At 32.5% G+C, this 24,514-nt stretch overlaps 1 protein-coding gene across 1 annotated transcript in view; it reads left to right on the top strand.

The window, feature by feature from the left end:
- The window catches only part of LOC114325993 (syntaxin-binding protein 5), a 307,868-nt gene that overhangs the window by 146,021 nt on the left and 137,333 nt on the right, over positions 1 to 24,514 (top strand). The window contains exons 8-10 of the mRNA XM_050652347.1: positions 6,216 to 6,510; positions 11,040 to 11,412; positions 23,261 to 23,403. Of these exons, the coding sequence (XP_050508304.1) occupies positions 6,216 to 6,510; positions 11,040 to 11,412; positions 23,261 to 23,403 (811 nt within the window). The remainder of the gene's footprint in view (positions 1 to 6,215; positions 6,511 to 11,039; positions 11,413 to 23,260; positions 23,404 to 24,514) is intronic.

The following is a 24,514-nucleotide window of genomic DNA, read 5'->3' on the forward strand; positions in this document are numbered from 1 at the left end:
TTTTAAACTTATAAACAATGTTTTGGCTTATAAACAAATAGCTTTGTTTAATAATAAAAAAATTAATTTTTAGCAATGCAAATAATTAAAACCGGTATAATTTGACTTAGACTTTCAAATGCTGTCAGCAGAATTGCTATTTTATTTTTTAATCAAAAGTTATTCGCGTTCAAAAATTGGAATTTTTCGATTTTTTGAAAGTTCCACTGCGTTTATCTCGAAAACTATGCATCCTACGAAAAAACTTGTAAGAACATTTTTTGCTTAGAACTGCCCAAGAAATACAAAAAAAATTTATTTTGCGAAAAATCAATGTTATGTAATTCCTCAAGTTCTTTGTTTATAACAATCTTATCGACATCCGAATCAACTGTTACCCAAAAAAATCGTGTTCTACGGGTCAAAAAATACATAAAAATCTTGGGTAAGTCCATATAAATAAAGGAGCCCGTAGCACCCCCTCCTGGCCACAGCACTAATTTGTTTATAAGCCAAAAAATTGTTTATAACTTTAAAACATTGCTGAGGCTGCTTAAACAATCCGATTTCAATTCTGTAAAGTGCATTATATAGGTGAACTGCTTCTTTATATGTAAAAAAATTGACAAATCTTTGTATGATCTAGTTTTTGTTATGCAAGATTTTAAAAAATTTTAATTTTTAAAAAAAAGTTTAGATTGCAAAATTATTATTTAAAATCTAGTAAGTCAATTTTATTGAAATTTGGTGTACGGTTTTAGCACATTACAAAAATTTTCTAAGCGAATTAGGAAGGTTCCAAGTGTAACCTAAGTGATGGAAAATCATTGAATAAAGACAGGCTTGTTTTGCCCCCTTATTTTATATTTATTGCTATTTTGCAGCAAGGGTGATAAATTAAGACATTTTTATTCAATCGCATCTGATAGAAGATTTAATTATCTTTGTTTTATTCCTATACGTCTTTGTTCCAAAATGAATTGTTTTAAAGTTATAAGCAAAAAAATATAAAAAAAAACGAAATTTTTTTAAATTTTTAAATATTTTATTTTTTTTTATTAATGTTCCGGGCATATTTGAGAAGGAGCATAAATCAATTATTATTAACGAAGTTATCACCTAACTTTATCCGCAAAAATCTGAATGTCACCTCTCACATCCACCTAAAAACAGATCCTTACTGGTCTAGTAGCATATAAAAATAATAACATCTGCATGACCCTTTTTGCAATATACATATATTCATTAGTTTGTAATAAACAATATTTTTTTCAAAAAAATGTTTGTCTCTAATATTGTGATAAATAAAAGTTGGCACCAAAGATAACCACAAAACAGTATTAAAACAAATTGTTATTTTAAAAATCTAACAAAATAGTAAAATTTTGTTTAGAGCATACAGTAGCGATCAACAGGTAGTAACAAACGCGGTCTAAGATTGCGGCTGTAATTTTGAATATTTTGTCGAGATATTTGGCACAAATATTCGTAATGTAATAAAGAATGGCGGTACAGAGCCCAATTTGAGAAATATGTTAATAACTAAGTAAAATATTGCAAAAAGGAGCCTGTACCGCCATTAAGAAGAACAAAAAAATAAACTTTCTTCAAATAAACTTTTTAATCCCATGCCTAGATTTTGTGTCATATTGGATCTACTAAAAATCGATTTTCTATAACAAGAAATCAAACGTGACTGACTCGGTAACATTTAACGCGTATGAGTATAAAAATTATTCTTTTTTATAGTATAAATCGATGCCTCAGAAGCCAATTGGTGTAAGTCAATAAGTGTTTAAAATGAGATACTAAGATGTTTCTGAAAGTAGTTGCAGAAATATAGGTAGTTATTAAAAACAAATAAACTGTCTTTATTTATCATAATATGGGTAACATAAATTCATAAATACAAACAAGGAAATAATAATATTATATATAATAATATGTGTTATATCTCATAAGTAATTTTTAGGGAGAATGTAACTTACACCGTTTGACTTCTGAGGCATACAAATGTCACTGTCAGTGTCGAATTACCGACGCACTGTTGCCTCACTGTTGAAAGTTCGCAGAACTTTCGAAAAACAAAAATATTGATACGCTACTGTTTACTCTTAAAGAATCATACAAACTTTTTTCTTTGTACAAATCATTGGCAGAATCTCGCAAAGTTAATGTGAATACAAAAACCTATTATGTATATAAGTGAATAAAAATTAACAAATATACACAATTTTTAGTGCAGGTACTTACTGCCTGTTATAAAGATTGTAAAATTGTAAAAATATAAATATTGTAAAATTGTAAAAATAAAAAATTCTTTAACATCAATGCTAATTCAGTATTATTTTGTTAATTTTTTTATAAAAAAATTTTTGGATCGATTTTTATTTGTGCACGTAGAGAAAAAAAATTTGAAAAAAAATTGTTTATAACAAATTGACGAACATTTATTGTAAAAAGTGTCATTTAGATGTTATCATTTTTAGATGCTACTCTAAACTAAAAAAAAAAACATTGAAATTGGTCCATTATTAACGAAAATATTGCAAAGTACTACTGCACCACTCTTCATGCAAAAAGCTTTCATTTAAGGTCGCTACGGCGCTGTTATTGAAAAAACAAGTTTTAAACAAATTGCACCAATTTTCAAACACCATTTTGGAGGGGTGTATAATTGAAATTTTAATTTGTCAATATATCATCGAAAATATACATAAAAGCAAAAAAAATAAGACCTTAAAAACTTGTATACTCTATCGGCAACAACCGCGTTTTTGCAATTGAAAAAATGGTAATTTTTTATAAACAAATTAAATATCTCATAAACCACTTAATATTTATTAACTAATTTTTTTTTCGGTTTATACTGGTGCCACAGCGCAACTTTTTCTGCAAAATGAAATGTTTTTTAGTGTTTATTTATAATGCAATATTTTTTTGGAAATTTGTTTTTCAATTTTAATTTACAATTATTTAAATAAATTAAGGGTCAAATTTAATTCAGTAATATAAAAGATTGTTTCTTTTGCTTTGCAGAAAAAAATTGTAAAAACCTTAATAAAAACATTAAACTACCGCAGCAGTTAAAAAAGTAAATTTTGTGCAAAAATTACCCATTTTTAATTATTTAAACAATGATCCCCTCATATGAATTATATACTTTCTTGAAAATATTCTTGTTTGGACCTAAACTTTGATAAAAAAATTATTCCAACCTGTATGGAATTACATTTTGATTTTATTTTATTTTATTGGGCTATTATGAGTTTGTCGTATATAATATCACAAGAGAGAAAATTTTGCCGGCAATATTTTCGACTGGTATGAAAGTTTGTTGCCTGGCAATTTTCGCGAATTAAATTTTGACTTAAATCACGAGACGTCAGTCGAGAAAATAATTTTCTCTCGAATGATATTCGACAAGACTATTTCACGAGACAATTAATGCACCATATCAACGAAATATAATCTTTATTTATTTGTTATTACCAGACACTTTCGTGACGGATCTGTCATAATTTTGTCGCTGAGAAATCACGTCGCTAAGGAGTTTTGTCAGTAGAAAACGATGCGTTGCTATGCCGTTTTATCAGTTAAAAACAGTCTAGTGAAATAGTCGATTTTTGATAAAAAAGAAATGCAGTGATCTTAATTTATCTTATAATAAAGAATTTTTATCATTTACGTTTGAAATTTTTGTTTATACATTTTTTATTCTGATAATGTCCCTATCTTTTGATGAGCAGCTTATATCATTCACGAAATAATTTTGATTAAAGCTTGTTTTTAATCAAAAATGGCAATTTTTTATGTAATTTAAAAAGAATAAAGTATTGGTCTTTCCTCGTAAATCCTTTTTACCGGTTGACCAATTAAGAACGGCTCTCGGCTACATCTCGGGAATGGAATATAATATAAGCTCGGGATAAAAATTTTTATAACAGAAGTGACCTCGAGAAAAACCTGTAAATTTACAGAGTTGTAGCTTCACCGCTAGATGGCGGAATTAAATAACGAGATTAAAAAAACAAAATTTACCGATTTAAAAGGCATTGGAAATACGATTATCGTATTTTTCGCAAAGTTCTGCGTGTATTTAATCTCAAAAGTGGTAGTATATATTTTCAAATAGAGATGGGGGAGAATGGGAAGTCTGTGGGGAGTGTGGCAAGTTGAAGAAAAAATCTGTAACTCCTGTTCTACTTAACCAATATTTGGAAGTATGGTGTTTTTAAAAACCAATCTTTTCCAACAGTAAAAAATTATAATTTTGAAGAACATGTACGCTGCAGGGAGTTATTTTTTATTCTTGAGAAATCTAATTTGTTGTATCCCGAGAAATCTCTAGAAATGTGTAAGTGCTAGAAACTTTTCTTCTAACCTGACCTATCTACATCAATTTATGTTGTTGAATTGGCCAGTAAGATTCATGGATCTGACGTGTTTAGAATATTATTTGTAGCTGACAATAAAAGCTCTAATACATGCCAACAGATCTCCAAAAAAGAATATGAACCAAAAACTTTTGAGGGGTACATACTGTCTTTATTCCCTTTGATTTGAGAATTTTAATTCTGTCAGTTATACTTTTGATATTTGAGATTTGATCTACTTTTGCAGAAAAACATTCTTATGATGAGAATCTGATTCATTGTATTGAAGCTATCAAGCGGGAGAATGAAGCCGCTGATTGCTTGTCTTGATATGATTTTCGAGGTAACCATTTTGGACAAGGGTTTGTTTTAAAAAAGAGAGTTAATAGATACGGGTAGTAAAAGACTGTTAAATTTATTTTCTGCGATAACAAAGTAAATCGTTTATTCAAAAAGAACTGCGAATCGACCCCTGCAATCGAATTTTGCTTACATATTTCCAATGACACCGTTTCTTATTTCGAAGGCTAATCTTAGTATTATCCTAAACCGTCCCCCTTACTTCTATTGATTTTAAACAAAACATTGATTGCTATAGAAGAATATTTAATATTCTATATAATTCTCTAGATTCGTCTAATGTCGCTAACACTTTAAAAATGAACTTTTGTAAACAATTTTAATTTGTGTTGAAAGCAATATTTTACAGTACTTCAGCTATAGATATATTTATTGATCAATTGATCAGAACAACGTTGTAACCGCCAATAGTTTCATTTGTGAGTTTTCTATGGAAAACTGTTCTATATGCGCAAAATAATGTACTGCCGACTGTGGGGAATATTACGAGATTTTACTTTATGCATCCTATAGTCTATAGTCACATTACGGTCATAAATATTCCTTTTTTTTTTAAATGATCTATTATGTTGTCGACAAAATCTGATGTTTGCAATAACATCACAATTCATATGATGGAAAACATACCATTTTCAGACCAAAAAACAATAATAAAAACCCACCTTCACAAAACATGGCAGGAAAAAAGGAGCCAAACAGAAGCAAAACCAAAGATTATCAAACCAGATGTTGCTTCTGCTTTACTACCACTCCCAGCTCAAAGACACAATCAGGTAGTCCTTAACCGATTGCGGCTAGGTCATACAAAATTTACACATGGAGACCTCATCGACACTCAGCCGATGTGTCACTGTCAGATACCAATTTCAGTACAACATATTATAATGATAGACTGTCCAGTGTATTCAACAGCAAAATCCATAGCGAAAATACAACCCAACCTGAAAGAAGCTTTAACAGAAGATATTAGTGAAACAATAGACTGACTATCTTAAAAATTGTAAACTTTATAATAAACTATAAGATTCCACAACATATATTTTTCAAAATTGCTATGTAAAGGAAATAATGCTATTGTACAAGGTAAAATTGAAGGAAAAAGGACCCCAGGACGAAGAAGAATATCCTGGCTTGCTAACCTGAGAGCATGGTATAGAAAGACCTCAACTCAACTATTCCGTATAGCAACTAACAAAGTCATCATAGCCAGAATGATCGCCAACGTTCGGAACGGACAGGCACCCTAAGAAGAAGAAGCTATGTAAATATGTCATGTATAAAAAACTATTTCTACTAAAAACCATCCCGCTAATGACCCCCCTAGGGGTTGATGCAGTTAAAAAAATCTGATTTGGCGTTTACAACGTTGTTTCAGCATAGCGTTCAATTACTGTTTTATATTTAATCATTGAAATAGCAATTCGAAAGAGAAAAACTAATAATTTTTGAAGCATAATAAATATGTTAGTGCAGTATTTAATATATTAATTTTTTTTTCAGAACTACAAGAACCATACGGAATCATTGCTCTTCTTCAAAACGATCTCGTAATAATGGACCTCCAAACTCCAGGTTTTCCGTGCCTGGAAAATCCCTATCCTATGGATATTCACGAATCGCCTGTTACGTGTTGTAGTTATTTGGCCGATTGCCCCGCCGATCTCATCCCCGCATTTTATTCCGTGGGAAGGGCGGGAGCGATGAAAAGACAAGGTTTCTCCGAAATGGATTGGCCCGTGAACGGCGGGACATGGCCAGCTCATGCGTGTACTTACGCGGAAATAATCATGACCGGGTAAGCATTACGATCTAATAACAACGACTACGATTAAGCGCTTTCCGTATCGGAAAACCGTAACGTACTCGTAAACTTATCCGTCATAAAATTGGTTCACCGTCTTGAGTTTGAAAGGAGGAAATGGTATAAAGTTATAGCGAAACTTACTATTTTATGATTAGATATTTTAAAAAACTAACATACGAAGTCAAACAATATTTATTTTAAAGAAATTTATGCATGGTTGCACCAACAAAATCTTGAGCTCGAGTTTAGCCCAATTTAGAAGTCGATAATTTTTGAAGATATTCTTCTTTAGCGGCGATTCGATTGAGGGTAAAATTGTACATAAATCTGCGCGCCTGCGCACACAGACAGCATGTAGTTCATTGCTAATCTTTCAAAATAGTTATGTATGTATCTGTAACCGTGCAAATAAGTCATTAAAGGAATATATTAGTGTTTTTAGTAAATGTTTTATTTATTATAATTCTTGTGTTTTTGGATTTGTGTTTCTCTGTAGTAAAATAATAAAATATTATGTAGGCATAACATTTTTACACTATTTGTCGCCGTGTTGTGTAATTATATCCGAAACTTACACGTCAATTACAAGGACCTCGCTGGAGTAGTTGGTAGGGCGTTAGCTCCGAGATTGGAAGGACGCGGGTTCGAATCCTGGGCGATTCATTTTTTTTTTAATTTTTGGTTGTTTTAATAAAAAAATTTTGAAAGTGGTAGATAAAAAAGTTAGTTTAATTTTTAAATAAAATACAAATAACCTGTTAAGTATATTTACTTCGTTTAAATTACCTATATAATAGAAGAATATCGTCTTACGTGCGTACAAAGTACACACACATTCTTTTTTTATTATAAGGTGGAGTGTTGCAAGTTCGGACTGGTTTTTGTTAAGTTTGACTTTAATATTTTTTTTCGTAAATTATATTTTAAATATTTAACATTTTCTTGGTATCAAAGTGGAGTAACATTAATACTTTATAATTTGCATTGCCGAAAACACCAATTTACGTTGTAAATTACAACTTTTATAATAAATTGGAAAAGACAGTAACTATTCCGAACTTGTCCCATTGCCCCATACATGGGACAAGTTCGTAAATAGCTATTTAAAGCTCATTGAAAGCTATCTTCCTATGTTATGGGACAAAATCAGAATTACTAATCCGTCATTTATAAATTGCTTTTTGCCAGATTAAAATAAGTTGTGTAGTTTAAAAGTTATACATTTAGATATAGAGAATGGTTTTTCGCATGGCATTCGTGCGACTGCCCTCATTTCTATCAATGCTTCTTCAAATGTTTCTGCTGATTACGCTCTTCGGTTCGTTTTTCTAACATAATTTCTAACCATTTTGGATTTAAAAAAAGTTATAAATAAATAATTTGAACAAAAAAAAACATAAAATGTACAAAAAATGTTTTAAATTAACTGAAAAAAGCACAACTCCGGTCTTACCCCGCCACCTGCTACGAACTTGCCCCGTGCACTAATATTTGCGGGGCAAGACTAGAGTTGTGCCTTTTCCAGTAAATTTCAAATAATCTAAAGGATTTATTTATTTAACGTAAACTTTAAGCAATGATCTTAATGTCTACCAAAAATAAATGCACAAGACGCAAAATTTCCTGTAAAATACCGGCACTTTGTTAGACAGCTCTAGGTTAGATATGTACTGCACACGTACTCACATTTTATAAATGGCAAAACAATGGAATAATTACTTCTGAGTAAGAGACATCTGTGTCAATCAGTTCATACTAATCCAGAAAAGATTTCTACTCCTTAACTTTTACAATTGAATGTATCTTATGATATTTTTAGAGCAATTACGAACTTGCCCCGTTTACAATCTTACCCCATTTCACTAAACGAAGTTTACGATGCAATCCACGTGGCAATCCATTGTGGAAAGCTGAAAATTGATCTAAGACTCAATGGTCTAACACGTATGTTTCGTAAGCTGAGCTTAAAGCACTTCTTAAGCTTACGATCTGTTGGTGCAACCAGTCATTAATCACCAATACATAAAAATTAAAGAAAACAATAAAGTCCTGAAATAACAAATTGAAACTATATAAATATATGCATCGGTTTTATAACGTCTTTCGACGTTGTGCAATGCCTAACTTCCACGTCCTTCTATTATCTCATTGGCCATCTCTAAGATCCCTTGTACTCATTACTTTGGTTACCCCTTCTTTCCATGTATTTTTGGGTCTTCCTCGTTTTTACGGTTTGGTTGTATCCACTGCATAATCTTTTCGGGCATTTTTGTGTCTTCCTTTCTTTGAACATGACCATACCAAATCAACTGTTTTAAACCGATTGAAACTATTTGTTAAGTCAATAGCAAAAAAGTTTTAATATAAAACGAATAATGTTTAAATTGTTTTTATTTATTTCTGTTGTTGTTAATAATCACTAATCAGTGTTACGCTTCCTAGAGCATCTTCAGGGGCATTTCGTCAATAAAATGAAGGTATCCTCGAATGTCATTTGTTATGAAATTAGATTGATGGCAACTTAAATTAACATATAACTACGAATACACTAAACAAAGGACAAACAGATAAATTTGAGTGCCGGGAATCGGTAAGATTATACATTGTTAAGATGGAAGTAGAATGTAAAATTCATATATTTGTAAAATTAATATATTCGAGCATTCAACCATTTCCTATTTTTTTTTATGCAAGTTGTGGGCGGATCTGTGAAAAAACGTCTATTTTTGGATGTGCGAGGTGGCATTCGGATTTTTGCAGATAAAGTTAGGTGACAACTTCAACAATAATAATTGACTTATGCTCCTACTCAAATATGCCCGGAACATTAATAAAAAAATTAAAACATTTAAAAATTTCGAAAAACATCGATTTTTTTCTACTTTCTTTGCTTATAACTTTAAAACGATTCATTTTGGAACAAAGTCGTACCGAAATAAAATAAAGATAATTAAATTTTGTATGATAAACGACTGGTTAAAAGTGTCTTAAATTATTATACTTTCTGAAAAATAGCAATAAAAACAAAATAAGGGGGCAAAATAACCTGCTTTTATTCAATGTTTTTCAACCACTTTGGTTGCACTTGAAACTTTCGTAATTCGCTTACAAAATTCTGACAACATACTTAAATCGTTCACCAAATTTCATTAAAATCGACCTGATAGATTTTGCAGAATAATTTTGCAATCTAAATTTTTTTAAAAAAGTTCAAATTTTTTAAAACCTTTCTAAAGAAAAAGTAGACCATATTAGTTTGCTAATATTTTTACTATAAAGAGGTTATCTACCTATCTAATACACTTTACAGAATTAAAATCAGATTATTTTAGCGGCCCAGCACTGTTTTAAAGTTATAAACAATTTTTTGGCTTATAAACAAACACAGTGAGAACGTTTGAGTTGGCATAAATTCATTTTCTCGAGAATAGGCGTCTCTGGTGATAAATCCCGAAACAGGTCGATTTTTATTTTTGAATTCTAATTTTTCGGTATATATATCATACTAGTGACGTCATCCATCTGAGCGTGATGACGTAATCGATGATTTTTTTAAATGAGAGTAGGTGCCGTGTGATAGCTCAATCGAAAGGCTATTCAATTTTGTATTCAGTAATATAAAAATTAACATAATTAGTTATACAGGGTTTGAATTAAAAAAAAATTGAAGTAAATTAATTTCAATATTTAGATTACGTCATCACACCCAGATGGATGACGTCACTAGTATGATTTTAGTAATAAAATTTTAATTTAAAAATAAAAACTCAAACGTCCTCACTGTATTTATTTATAAGCCAAAACATTGTATATAATTTTAAATTATATACAATAATAAATCGGCTTACATAATCCGATTTTAATTCTGTAAAGTGTATTAGATAGGTAGAGAACCTCTTTATATGTAAAAAAATTAGCAAACTTCTAAATGGTCCACTTTTTGTTCAGAAAGTTTTTAAAAAATTTGAACATTTAAAAAAAAATTTAGATTGCAAAATTATTATGCAAAATCTGTTAGGCCGATTTTAATGAAATTTAATGGACGGTTTAAGTATGTTGTAAGAATTTTCTAAGCGAATTATGAAGGTTGTAAGTGCAACCAAAGTGGTTGAAAAACATTGAAGAATAACAGTCTCTTTTGTCCCCTTATTTTCTATTTATCGCTATTTTGCAGAAAGGGTATTATGTAACTTAAGACATTTTAAACCAGTCGTATATTATACAAAATTAAATTATCTTTATTTTTTCCCTACGACTTTGTTCCAAAATGAATCGTTTTAAAGTTATAAGCAATGAAAATAGAAAAAAATCGATATTTTTCGAAATTTTTAAATGTTTTTATTAATGTTCCGGGCATATTTGAGAAGCAGCAAAGTCAATTATAATTATTGAAGTTGTCACCTAACTTTATCTGCAAAAATCCGAATGCCGCCTCTCACATCCACCTCAAAACAGATCAGCCCTGGTCTATTAAGCGTTACACTCTTAGTGCTTGGTCTAATGTATATCTTAATTTACAGGCACTCTGACGGTAGTATAAAGTTTTGGGACGCCAGCGCTGGTACGCTGCAAGTTCTCTACAAACTGAAAACCGCCAAAGTGTTCGAGAAGCCCAAATCCAGGTCGCTGGACGCCGAGGATGAACCGTTCGCGATTGAAATCATTTCCTTGTGTCCAGAATCGAGGAAGCTCTGCGTCGCTGGAGCTTCTGGCCATGTCATTTTGTTCACGTACAAGAAAGTGGAGAGTTTCGATGAGGTGACGGTTCTGGAAGTACCTATCACGTATGAAATATTAGATGAGGGGGAGATATCGCCCGATTGTCAATTCTCAGGACCTGGCAGCGCCGGATCAGGAAGTAAATTGGATATGTTGGATATAGACAATAAACGGGTAAGCATTTTAATTTTTTACAGCATTATGGTGATGGTGAATTTGGTGATTTTTAAATCACGCCGTGATCAGTGACCGTGATTTTTGAATAACCGTGAGTATCGTTCTTTTATGTACAGTAACAGGTAGTCACAGTAATTGGAAACTAAACCACACGATCACATGTATTCGGTAGTACTATAAAAATATTTTCTTGATATTGAATAAGTTTAACTAACGCAACTAGATGGTTTGACTTATAATAATAAATTAACAATACTACCAATAAGCATTTCGGACTAGACAACTGCCGTATTTTAAACATAGTCAGAGGAGAGGTACTGCCCGGTGGATTCGATATGCAAAATGGCCAGAACATCGAGGTCATGGGTGAAAACGATATGTACAAATGTCTTGGAGTAAAGCAGGCGCGGAAATTGACCATAAGCAAATGAAAACTGAGATAACTACTGAGTTTATAGTTCAGCGAAAAGTGCGAACACACCTCACAAAGGCACAAAAACACCACCCTCGAAGTGCAGTAGAAAGAACGACATTACCCCGGTATTTAGGAGGACGAGGACTTATGGATATATGTAGGTGAGCAATTAGATAAACAAATTGCTAATTTAAGAACTTATTTTCATATGCAGGCTGAGACATCTACTTTACATCGAGCTATTTGCGCAGTAGATGACACAACACCGAATAAACTGAGGGAACCATAAATGCGCATAAACCACCTTACTAAGGACGAAAAAATGCGCACCTGGATGAGTAAACCTCTGCACGGGTGACATCCCAATGAGGTCAGCCAAGACTATGTCGACAATACAGCGTCGAACTATTGGTTGACATCAGTGAAGATGTTCCCTGAAACAGAAGGTTTATTACTGGATATTCAATATTAGATTATAACCGTTATACCAACCAAAAATTACCTGAAATATATTGTCAAAGACCCTCAGGTTCAAAACTACAAATACCGATATGGATGTCAAGCCCAAGAAACCATCCAACACCTTACAGGGGGCTGCCAGGTATTTGCTGCAACTGAATGCAAGGAACAGCATGACTCAGTAGGGTAGATCCTTCATCAAGAGATAGCTATCAAGCTGGGACTTCTCCAGACGGACCATCTCCCATATTATCAATACCTCCCTGAAAGTATGCTTGAGAATGACAGCTAAAAGCTATACTGGGACCGTACTGCACTTACAGATCAAACAGTGGCATATGCATAATAGACCAGATCTCGAACTAGTTAATAAATTAACAAGGCAAACAACACTAATTGATGTGGCGATACTTAACAACAATAATCTACGTACTTAATTTACCGAAAAGATCGCCAGGTATAGAGATCTGGAAATTCAAATACGAAGATAATGGAGAATGCAAAATACCCAGACGATACCTGTTATTATGTCTACTACTCGAGTCATTCCGAAGAACCTCCTCGAAAACATAAAAAAGTAGTCGAAATCCGCAAAAAATTTGAAACTTTATTGTTTATTTATGAAGCATAACGTAAACAATTAACGTAAAAAGTGAAATTATGTATAGTTTATATAATTAGCTACAATCTGTAAAAGTTTCAAGTTTCTTCATTTTAAAAACAAGAGAATTAATCATTATCCATTAAAATCGTTGTTTTTTTATTTAAACAATTAATAAACATAAAAAAATTTATTGACTATCCTTGTATTGTTCCCGCGAATGCATATGTCTGCAAATTTTCATTCATTTGCATTGAAGAAAAGGCAGTCAAATTAACGTCTAAAGATTTGACCCAAATGATTGAACTAAAGAAAAGCGTTTAAAAACATTATAACACTTTCTTGACAATATTTCCTCTTTGAATAAAACTAAAAATAACTCTAGAATTTCAAGTATTTTTTTTATAAACTTTTAACCCATTCGCTGCCGTTCGAAGAGGATGGAACTTGGCTAGGAGCCAATGGGTGCGTTCGGACGACCACAGCGGCTGGACAGCTGAGCCAGCAGTAGCTGTCAGACGTCACCGCTGGAAGCCAGCCGCTGAGAGATTTACTAAGCTTTCCCTATCACGGCTGGATACAACCACTCAGCCGATTTCTGCTGACCGCCAGCCGCTATGGTCGTCCGAACGCACCCATTCTTTTGAACGGCGCCTGACTGAAGTAACCATGTCACTCCAATTGTTTGACGCACCCATGTGTGGCCATGTTGTCTTTTTGAAATTGAAATAATTTAGATGTGATTTTATTAATTTTAAGGGTTTGTATACTCGAGATCTGTGGCTTTGCCCAGTATTTATGCATTTTAATGTGTTGTTTGGCAATTGCTCTTCTATGAAGGATTTATACCTATAGGACGAAGCTCTGATGATGGCACGTGATGTGCTGAAAGTACTTAGCTAATTAATAAAAAAATTTTTTACACACTATCAATTTTTTTGAGAACATACACCTGTTTGCCGGTTTGACCAAATTAATAATTGACACAAAAAGAAGAATGTATGTAATTTATTTAATTCAAAATACATTCTACTGCAGTCACAAAACAGAAAAAAAAAGTTTTTTTTATAAATAAACTTTGCTTTTCGCTTAATTTCAATGTTCAAGCTGCCACACGTCTGCCTCTTGGTAGGTTGAATATTGAATTTAAGCAACAAACAATGTTTATTTATCAAATAAACATCTTTTTCTGTTTTCTGTCAGCAGTAGAATGTATTTTGAATACATTCAAAATACATATAGATTAAATAGATTACATATAATCTTCTTTTTGTGTCAATTAGTTTAATTGAAAATAATTTTTCTTGGACACCCTGTATAAATAATTATATCAATGTTAACCCATTAGTTCCTAGCGTTACAATTATGTAACAGCAAAGTGGTGCCATCTAAATAGATCCTCTATCGCATACGTCGCAAATTTTCAGTTAAAAACAGGTTAGTTCTTGTCAGAAGGTGATATTGTTTACATTGTTTTAAATGCGCGATTTTTTTAGAACTTTGTTTTGAATCTGTGCGTTGATAAAGTATAACAAAAAAATAAAGCTTCAAATAATGGACTTCTTTGATAAAGAATAAGCATATAAATCTTATTTTGTACAATAAAGGTAATATTAGGAAACAAATAGTTTAAGAAAATATAAATAAATATTTTTTGTGTAAAAAAGTTTTGATATTTTTTCAAATAAAAAAGTTGTTAGGTTAGGAATTTGACTGTTACATATTTGTAACGCTAGGATGTAATGTAAGCATATTCTCCAGTTATTTTGTAGCAATATAATATCATATGTTTTGTTTTCATTGTATAGTATTTTTAGTAGCATTTTTTAGAAGTATTAGTATACAGAGTGTTTAAGAACTTAAGGGAATTTAAAAATGCAGTATGTACCTACTAAGTTGTTTTATATCAGAGGCCTTGCTGCAGCTCTTCAAAGAGGCCTGGCTGTTCAAGAAGCTATTGATATAGCCTTTGGAGAATAAGACGCGGTAGATGACTCCATAGAGGAAGTTTATATAGCGCCACCGGATCTAACTCACTCTAACGGATGAGAATTCCAGAGATGAGGACGAGGGCGGAGATTTGGAAAATTTGAGCAAACTTCAGCTACTTGCCGATGCAGAAGTTAGAACTACTGTTGGAATTATAATAGGAGAAGATATTCTTATTCAACAGTCAGAATCGACAGTATATAACATTTTTTGACAAATGATATCGATATTACACCTGCTCATATGGTATATCCAAAAAGTTTCTGCAGCCCGGGATTGGGTTTTGGGTCGGGAGATTTCACATATAACCAGAAACAATTTCCTGAGTCAGATTATTCACTGTTTGAAAACAAATCAGTTGTTTATATATTCGAAATTTTTATAGATGAATAAATCATTTTATTCCTGGTACAGGAAACAAACCAATATGCTACTTTCAGGAACCTACCCGACCCAGTAGTCTCGCCAGAGGAAATGAAATGATAGGATAGAACACCTAGTGTATAAAATTCCAAACAACAAAAGAAAGCGTTGTGCTGGAAGATTTTTCAAAAGTTCAACACGCACGATGTGTAGAAAATGTAACTTAATGTAATGTATTGATTTTTTCGTTACCTATCATACAAATCAAAATGTTTTAATTCCTTTGTCTTTATTTTCAGTTTTTAAATAAATAGAACTATTTACAGTTACAATTTGTATTTTTTGTACCCGTTAGCTCCCAGCGTTACATATAATATGTAACATCATATACTGAGTGATTTATAAATCCGAATGCGTAAATTCATTTATTTTTATGTTTTCTAATAAAGCTGCTCCCAAAAAAATATTAGCATCACATTAAAAAATGCGAAAAAATAATCTGAGGACTAAGGGGTTAATATTGCTGAATAGAGAATTGAATATCCTTTCAAATGGAAAGTGGAAGGGAGGAGGTTGACAAATGACAGATGTATGTACCGTAAAAATGTGTCCCACTTAGATCAAAAATCGACCTGTTTCTTCATTTCCTTAAAATCTAATAAATACTGCCAAATATCGAGGTGGACTGTTTTCTTTGGCCCACACTGTATATAAAAGATATACTTATGTAACTGTTTTTAACTGTTAGTTACACTTGTAATTTCGTTGTTTGTTGCTGACGAAATAATAAGCATCCTGATGAAAGATTATAGTTATTCTAATGCCGCGTCCTCACTGGTAAAAATTTGCGCTCGTCGCAAATATTTGGGTGCTCGAGGTAAATTGTGCTAATGTGAACATGTACGTCGCATAAATCGGACGCAAGAATTTTCGACGCACACAATGCACACGCTCCATCGGTTGTCGGTTTTTAGTCGCGTCCTCACTGGTAAAAATTTGCGACGCAATTCTTGCGACGCAAACTCTAACGACAAACAATTTGTAGTTAAATACGCACGAAAATGTTACCAATGAGGACGCGGCTTTAAAGAATATATGATGCAGTAGCTAGATTATTTAATGATAGATTCCAACTCCCTTTACTATTTTTACTGGAAACAAGCTAGAACTTTATTTTAAAACAAGTTTATTTTAAAACGTCAAGATAAACTTAATTTAAACTAAAATTGTTTCATATTCCCAGTAAAATAGTAAATTTTGTTAACATGCCCCAAGAAAATAGCTTCATAACAAGATTGCGACTCGTAACCTAATTTAAAACTGCAGTTTGAACGATTTTTGAACGTTTTGAGGAAGTGGATTTAACTAAGAATCACCGTAGAGTTTAAGAGATGCAACATATTTCCATTATCTGGAGCGGACGTTGGTAACCCTAATTTGTGATTTGTACACGTCTATTTCATTTCTTCGTGTAATCAAAATTTTTTAGACGAAATATAAGCTACAACAAAAACAGAAATTGAGGAGCTGCAACAAAACCATGACAGTTACAATATTCACCAAAAGGTTAAAGAACTGGCAAGTCTACAAAAACCGTATCAACCCAATACATGATACTCATAAAGAAAAAAAATGTGGAGAACATAATATTGAGGAGCTTTTGCAAAACAATAACTTCAAGACATTAAACTTCCAGTCCTTCGATGATTCTTTTGTTGTCATTTGTTGATTTGTATATTGCTATATCGCTTGACTAGAAGAGCATGTCGGTTTTGGCATCAGTATGCAAATCTGAAATAAAAATTTTATAAACTAAAAGGGAAGTTCCCTAGGTTGGCTGTATACCATGTAGTTAAAAAACTCTAACAAGAAGTAAAACCACTTCTATGTAAATTGGTATATTTATTAAAACTTAAAAAATCCCAATGGATTGAATAAAATATGTCCAATTCAGAACGTTTTCAGACCTATCGGTCCATTATCAGTGAATCTACAATAAAATAAGTAATCCCACTATTAGAATTGAAAGATGGTTGAAATTTTTTAAAAAGCTAAAAAAGTGTGGTTAGATTACTTACGTGCATACTTGCTAAATAGCCCCAGAACCAAACAATGGTTGAATTTAAAATTCAATTTACATTATTTAAAAATAATATTAATCAGGCTAAACGCCGATGTTAAAGGATATCGCCTATGGGAACATGGTGAAACCCTACCAAAACCTCAATCAACCATCTTAGGCCAACTTTGACTATAAAGTGTCACAAGTGTGTAAGGAACTGTTTGAAGTGACATTGACAGTAGAGAAAAAGGTAGTCGATTTTCAAAGTTAATTAACCAAAAGGTCATGACCCACAATAAATGATAAAAAATTTTAATATCTGAAAATGTCTAACATTTTAAATCTATTGGTTTTTGAAAAGAAATTGTGATATACAAAATTAATTTAGAATATAAGATTATTTATATTGACTGTATACTATAACATTAGATTGATCAAATTGATAGAAAGAAAGTTAAGCTGCTGTCAATAATGATAAAAAGGTAAAAAATAAAAATAGATGAAGGTGAGAGAAGAGAAAGAATAAGTATTAGTTGGAATGTTATTGTACAAATGAATAAATTGGTAGGCAATTTAATCTAGTCTATATTGTATTGGTGGTTGTATATGTAAAAGGAAAATATTGTTATTTAAAAATAAATGCAAATTTTTGTAAATAATGGATTTCAGTTAGGATACAGTCAAATAATTAAAAGTGTGTAATATGTGAATGAAAAGGATTGTAGTTATTATGAGATGTTTTATTTTTTAATTTTATTTCAAAAGTTTTGAGAGAATTCTTGTGACAAAGTGAGGGTATGTGAAGTTAGAGATAAAGAAAAGTATGATTATAGCTGTTAGGTCCAGTTGATACAAGAATGAAATTAAAATGAAAATAATATTGAAAGTGTACTGAATAAAATAAAACCAAAGTAAGAAAAAGAATATTGATATAATTTAATTGTAATGATAATGGATCTGAATGTGAGAACTGAAATTAAGTGATGGGATGTTAGTTGTAGAGGTAAAAAATTTACCTGGAAAAGGTCAAAGGCAAAAAGTAGAGGGCTGTGGTGTAAGGTATAAAGACAAGAATTTTAAGGGAAAGAGAGGGATAAAGAAAAGATGAGGTGTGGAATTAAACTGAACGAAGTAATGAAATGAAAAAAGAAGTGAAAAGATAGTAGGGTGAATTAATGAGGTGATGGTTAATAGGGTTCAGTAGTTAATAATGTTAGTCGGGTAAAGGAGTTTGGAAGCAATGAAGGAAAGAGGAAATTTTGAAAAAGAAGGGAGAGTAAGTTAAAAGAGAAAGAATAGGATAAAAAGAGGAAGTTGAAAAAATAGGAATTATGAGAATAATTGGCGGTGAATGGGGACAAAGTTGCGGTTAAGGGATGTTTGTCTATTGACACAGTTGGGACTCTTCTTCAGGTCCTTGACAATCCCCAAATCTTCGTATAAGTCTAAACGGAGTATATTGTTTTGTTGAATATTGTGTATCAACTGGACACCTTCAGGAATCTTAAGTTCATGTTTATTGACTTTTAAATGGTGTGAAAAGGCAGAAGTGGTATCTCTCTTGCTGTGTTCTGCAGATCGGGTAGAAAGGGATCTGTAAGTTCTGCCGATGTAGGTGGCATCACAATCTGAACAAGAGAGTCTGTATGTTAAATTTTATATAATAACGGAGATAAAATGTTACCCTGAGGCATCCTTTGTTGAACTGTTCTCATCCTACACATCTCTTAAAAATGTATGTTCATTAGTCTTTACGTCGCTTATGTTGACTAAGTATGATAGCAGTGTTGCTCCTTTATTTTGGAGAGTAGGGCTTCTTTCCAAATTGCGTCATAGGCTTTTTGTATATCTAATGTTGTAGTTATGGTTCACAATGCATTCATTTCCTTAATCGAAATTGGTCTTCCTGGATGATTGTTCTTCACTCTGGGTGTTTATAGAGTCTCGTGGAGATTAGTCTATCCAATATAGCTTGCTGGTTTTCTTTCGTCTTTCCTTGGTTTCAGAAGGAAAATTATTTTCACATATTTTCAATTGTCCAGAAAGAATGCATTCTTCAAGCAGCATGTGAATATGTAAAAAATTGTACGATTATTTTTACACGATGAAACCTGTTATTGGTTTTTTTTTCAACGGAAATATTATTCTTCATTGTTTGTTGTATTCTTCTTTTGATTTCTTTGTATTTTCTTTCTTCTTTTGATCTAGTTTAGTACACTCACCGGCACAAAATTCTGCCACCCAAAGTTTTTGATTAAGTTTGACAATCTGTAACTTTATTATTTGTACTCCGATTTTCAAGATTCTTGCATCAGTTTGTAGGTACATGTATTGATGTCGTTTGTTATTATTCCGGTAACAAAAAATTTTGCTTAGATGGCATTATACAGGGGTGAATGGAAGCGTTGTTTTTTCTCCTAACTTTAAATAGTTCTGTGGAAAAATTGGAGGGCTGATTTTGTTTCATACTCCTTTTGTATTATCCTGGAGGTATTACTAAGGTTCTGTTTTTTGAATTATCCGAATATCTCTTTTCTTGTAAGAGCTGTAAATTAATTTAAAAAACACTGCTTTGAAGGTTTATTTAATTAAAAATATCAAACGCACCAAAATTAACAAAACAAAACAAAATTAACAACAAAACAAAACAATTAAATAGCGGGTATGTCCACCTCTTACAGCAACGACTGCTCGAAATCTGTTTAGCATTGAATACAGATGTGTTATCCTTGCCTGGAGAATAGCCCGATTTTCCTCTACCAGGGCCATAACTGTACCAAATTTTCTGGAGGCCTAGGATGACGGCGAATAGCTTTTTTAATTCATCCCATAAATGCTCAATAGGATTGAGATTTGGGCTGCATGCGGGCCATTCAAATCTTATCAATCCAACCTATATTTTATGAGTCAATCAGTGTTTTTATTTACAAAAAATGGTACAGCTCTTACAGGAAAAGAGATATTCGGATAATTCAAAAAACAAAATTTTGGTTATGTTTCCGGGATAATCTGACAGGACTATGAAACAAAATCAGCTACTATATTTTTGGACAGAATTTTAAAATTAGGAGAAAATACAACGCTTCCATTCACCACTGTATAATGTCATACAAGCAAAATTTTTTTGTTACCGGAATAATACCAAACGATATCAATACATGTATCTACAAATTGGTGCAAGAATTTTGAAAATCGGAGCACAAATAACAAAGTTATAAATTGTCAAACTTAATCAAACATTTTGGGTGGCGGAATTTTGTGCCGGTGAGTGTATATATATATATCCTGCCCTATTTGCTTTTTTTTATTTCAATCCTTTCACTGGTTGACTTTTGAAAGGTCTATTCTTGAGTTCATCGTTCCGATGGTTGGCTTGTAGTCTGAGCTGATAGTTATCACTTCTTGTATTACCACTCTTTTGGTGATGAAGAGGTCTAGCGTTGAATGGTTTATTCTTGGATTAAGACTGATCCTTGTTGGTTCGTCTGTTTTGAGTATCATAATGTCTCTATCTTCGCAGTATTGTAGGAGTCTTCCGCCGTCATAATGCATGCATCTCCAAACCATACGATGGGCCTTGAAATCTCCTTCGAGTTCGATTTCTTCGAGTTCAAGTATGTTTCCTTTTCCTCTGTAAATAGAAAATTTGTTAATATAACCTACATACTTGAATTCCTACATTTTCTGTCTGATCTATATAATACTCCCTGGTTTCATTCGAAAGTATTATTGATGTCTATATTTTGGTGTGTCTCTTCTTCCCGTGGCACGTAATTTGTGATCCTGCCACACAAATTACGTCTGGATCATGCCGAATGGCATAACTCTCAGCTCATTTATTCTGATACGCCAAAACTACTACATGCTGCAACTGCTAATCATTCGGTCTTTACCATTGTGGTGTCGTTTTGGATGGTGTGTGTTATTGTTACTGTGTGTCGCGTCTATTTATCTGACGAGAAGTGCAGAAGTTAGATTAGAAGTAACCTTCCTGTCTATCCTGTCTATTCCTGCCTATGTATAGTTTATCGTTCGCTCCTGGGTACTTTAAGTACTTGAGTTACTATGACATCCGACGCCCTGAAGGGCACTAAGGATTATGAGAAAGAAGAAGAGTTACTATGACCAACAGGCCCGTGTTTCTCATGAAGAAGCTACACATGATATTCCTCATCGACCTACACATCGACCTACACATCGACCTACACACGATATTTCAAGAAAGACATAGTCCAAATCTAGATTATTAGTTAATTCTAACCTGGACCTTAAAAGCCTCCGATTACACTTAAAATTTTCCTTCTTGACCCCGATATCCTCCTATCCTCCTTAAAAAGAATTTCTAAGGCCACTTTGTATCCATACTATTATTTCGTTTTTATTTTTTTTTTTTTTCATTTAATTATACTATAACAGTTACTAATGTTTCCCTTTTTCGGAGACAATTGCCTCCGCGACAATAACATCTAATATTTTCCCTAATGTACTAATTTCATTGTCTCTAAAAAACCTTTGTAAGTTACTTGTATAAGAGCAATTTAATTTTATTTGGGTAATAATAATAAGACTTGAATAAAAGGCAAAAAGAGCATTCATGTCAATGTTACAATAAATATCATGTCAACCTTTTACATTGGTCGATTCCATTAGTAAATGTTTTAGTTCCAAAATAATGTTTGATTTAAGTTTCGTTTCGATTTGTCTTCCATTTCCAAGCAACAAGCTAACAAATAAATGATAACATAAACGGAACCTGTTGGATGTACGATGTTGCTCGTATTTTTTATTAAAGGGATATTGACTTTATCATTTAGGCCATTTACTTGTTGATCTTTCTCCTTTGAATCTTGTTTAATCTAAAGAAGTAAAACATTATCTAAGGTTATATTTTAAAGGTTATAAATATCATTTCTATAAATTTTATTTCGTTTGAATAGGGAAGATTTTGGTTGTCTAGCGTGAGGTTTGGTTAATCTTCAATATTTTTTTTTAAATATACATTTAGTTTTATTGGTCAGTATCAGGTCATCAGAATATTATAGTCTTATTTGGACAAGTTTCGCAATCTTTGTAGGATTCCGTTTTGTTGTTCTCTATGATATTGCCCGGGAGGTAGTGTCAAATTTGACCGGAGCATTTCAGCATGGCTGTTTTCTTTTTATTTAGTTAGGTGTTCCAAAGCTTATTAACAAATGATGTGTCAGCTGGCCCAAAACTGGGGATTTTAGGCAAGAAAAGGTAAAATATGCAACTTGATGAAAAAACGCTACAACTTATATGTCAAATATTTATCTCCGTGACTTACATCTATTATTGGCCTAGAATACTTGGCTCCTAGCTTTCACTCAGGCGACCCGGGTTCAATTCCTGGCGTTGAAAATTTTTTTGTTTTTAAAATCGACATTTTATTTTGAAAAATAATTATTTTTTGATAATACCACGTTTTTATTATTTATACGACTCAATATAAAAAGTCTGTATGTCTTTTATAGAATCGTAAACTATGCATCTGATCATAAATATTATGATTGACCTTAATAAGTAAAGTTGTTGTACATGAACCCCTGAATGGGGTTTTCCCTTGGGTTTCCTTGGGTCGCCTGAGTGAAACCTAGGAGCAAAGTATTCTAGGCGATTAATAGATGTAAGTCACGGAGATAAATATTTGACATATAAGTTGTAGCGTTTTTCCATCAAATTTCATATTTTACCTTTTCTTGCATAAAATCCCCGATTTTGGGCCAGCTGACACATCATTTGTTAATAAGCTTTGGAATACCTAAGTAAATAAAAAGAAAACAGCCATGCTAAAATACTCCGGTCAAATTTGACACTACATCCCGGGCTAATAGGATATAGCACCATTCTCTCGGACTTGAAATGTTCTTTTGAGACAAACACTTATGTATACTGTTAATAAAGAACATTTTAGTAACTATTACATTTTGTTTTTCAGGATGGTGCCATGTTGAAGGTGAAAACGGGGAATCAGAAGAAACTTCCCGGTTTCCAAGCTCAGTTAGTTTGTTTAACTCCATGGAATAATGGAGAACCTCCTAGTCATATTACAGCTTTAACAATTAACAGTTCATATGGACTGTAAGTATTTTTATTTACATAACATTTAAATACAAATAAGTTCTTATATTATGGATCCAAGGAATACATCACCTTCTCAAGTCTCTTACCAAATACGTCAATAACCAACTGAATTAAACTATCTGATTATTTCTCTGACAGTCTTTTATTATTCTCCTACTATTATTAGTCCGGAAATTAGCACAGAAAAAACAATAATGATAATGATACAGACGAGAAGAAATATAGTCCCACAAAACATTATACATGAAGGTGACATTGAAACGGTTGGAAAGTTTACATACCTGGGAGTAGAAATATATGCCGACGGATCAGAAGATGGAGAAATACGTAAGAGAATAACGTAGGCAAATAGAGCTTATTTTACCCTCTCCCATATATTTCGGTCTAAAAGTGTACACCGAAATACAAAGATGAGAATTTATAAAACCTTAATTCGACCAATAGTATGCTGAAAGAGGTCCTGAAAGAAACATCCAAAAACAAACTCGACACATTTGAAAGGAAAGTACTGGGGAGAATACTAGGACCTGTGAGGGAAAACGGAATCTTCAGAAGTCGATACAACAACGAGCTTTATCAACTTTATAAGATGATACCCCTGTCAGATTTCATTAGAATACAAAGATTGCAATGGGCCGGACATGTGATAAGAATGGGAGAGGCTACCAAAAAGAGCACTGAACGCTAGAGTGCAGGGAAAGAGACCGGTTGGAAAGCCAAGAAAGCTCTGGGAAGACACAGTAAACAGCGACGCACAAGCCCTTTTAGGAGTCCGTGTATGGAGATGAGCACCTACAGACAAGCAAGGGTGGAGGAAAAAAATAAAGGAGGCCTAAACTCAAGTTGGGCTGTAGTGCCGTAGAAGAAGAAGAAGTAGTTTTATGGCCCCGTAGCTTTTGCATTGTTGTATATCTTCCTTGTTTTTGTAACAAGGGAGTTAATATACTGCTTCTTCATTCGTCGGGCATTTGTCTCACATTCACAATTCTATTAAATTAACTTTTTAGTCAGCTAGTATGTTATCAAAGTTTTCGATCGTTTAGGCCTTGGCGATTTTAGATATCTCTGTCGATCTGTACAGCGGCATATGCGTAATGCGCACGCACTG

Source organism: Diabrotica virgifera, chromosome 5, assembly GCF_917563875.1.
Source record: "Diabrotica virgifera virgifera chromosome 5, PGI_DIABVI_V3a".
In the NCBI taxonomy this organism is placed as follows: Eukaryota; Metazoa; Arthropoda; class Insecta; order Coleoptera; family Chrysomelidae; genus Diabrotica; species Diabrotica virgifera.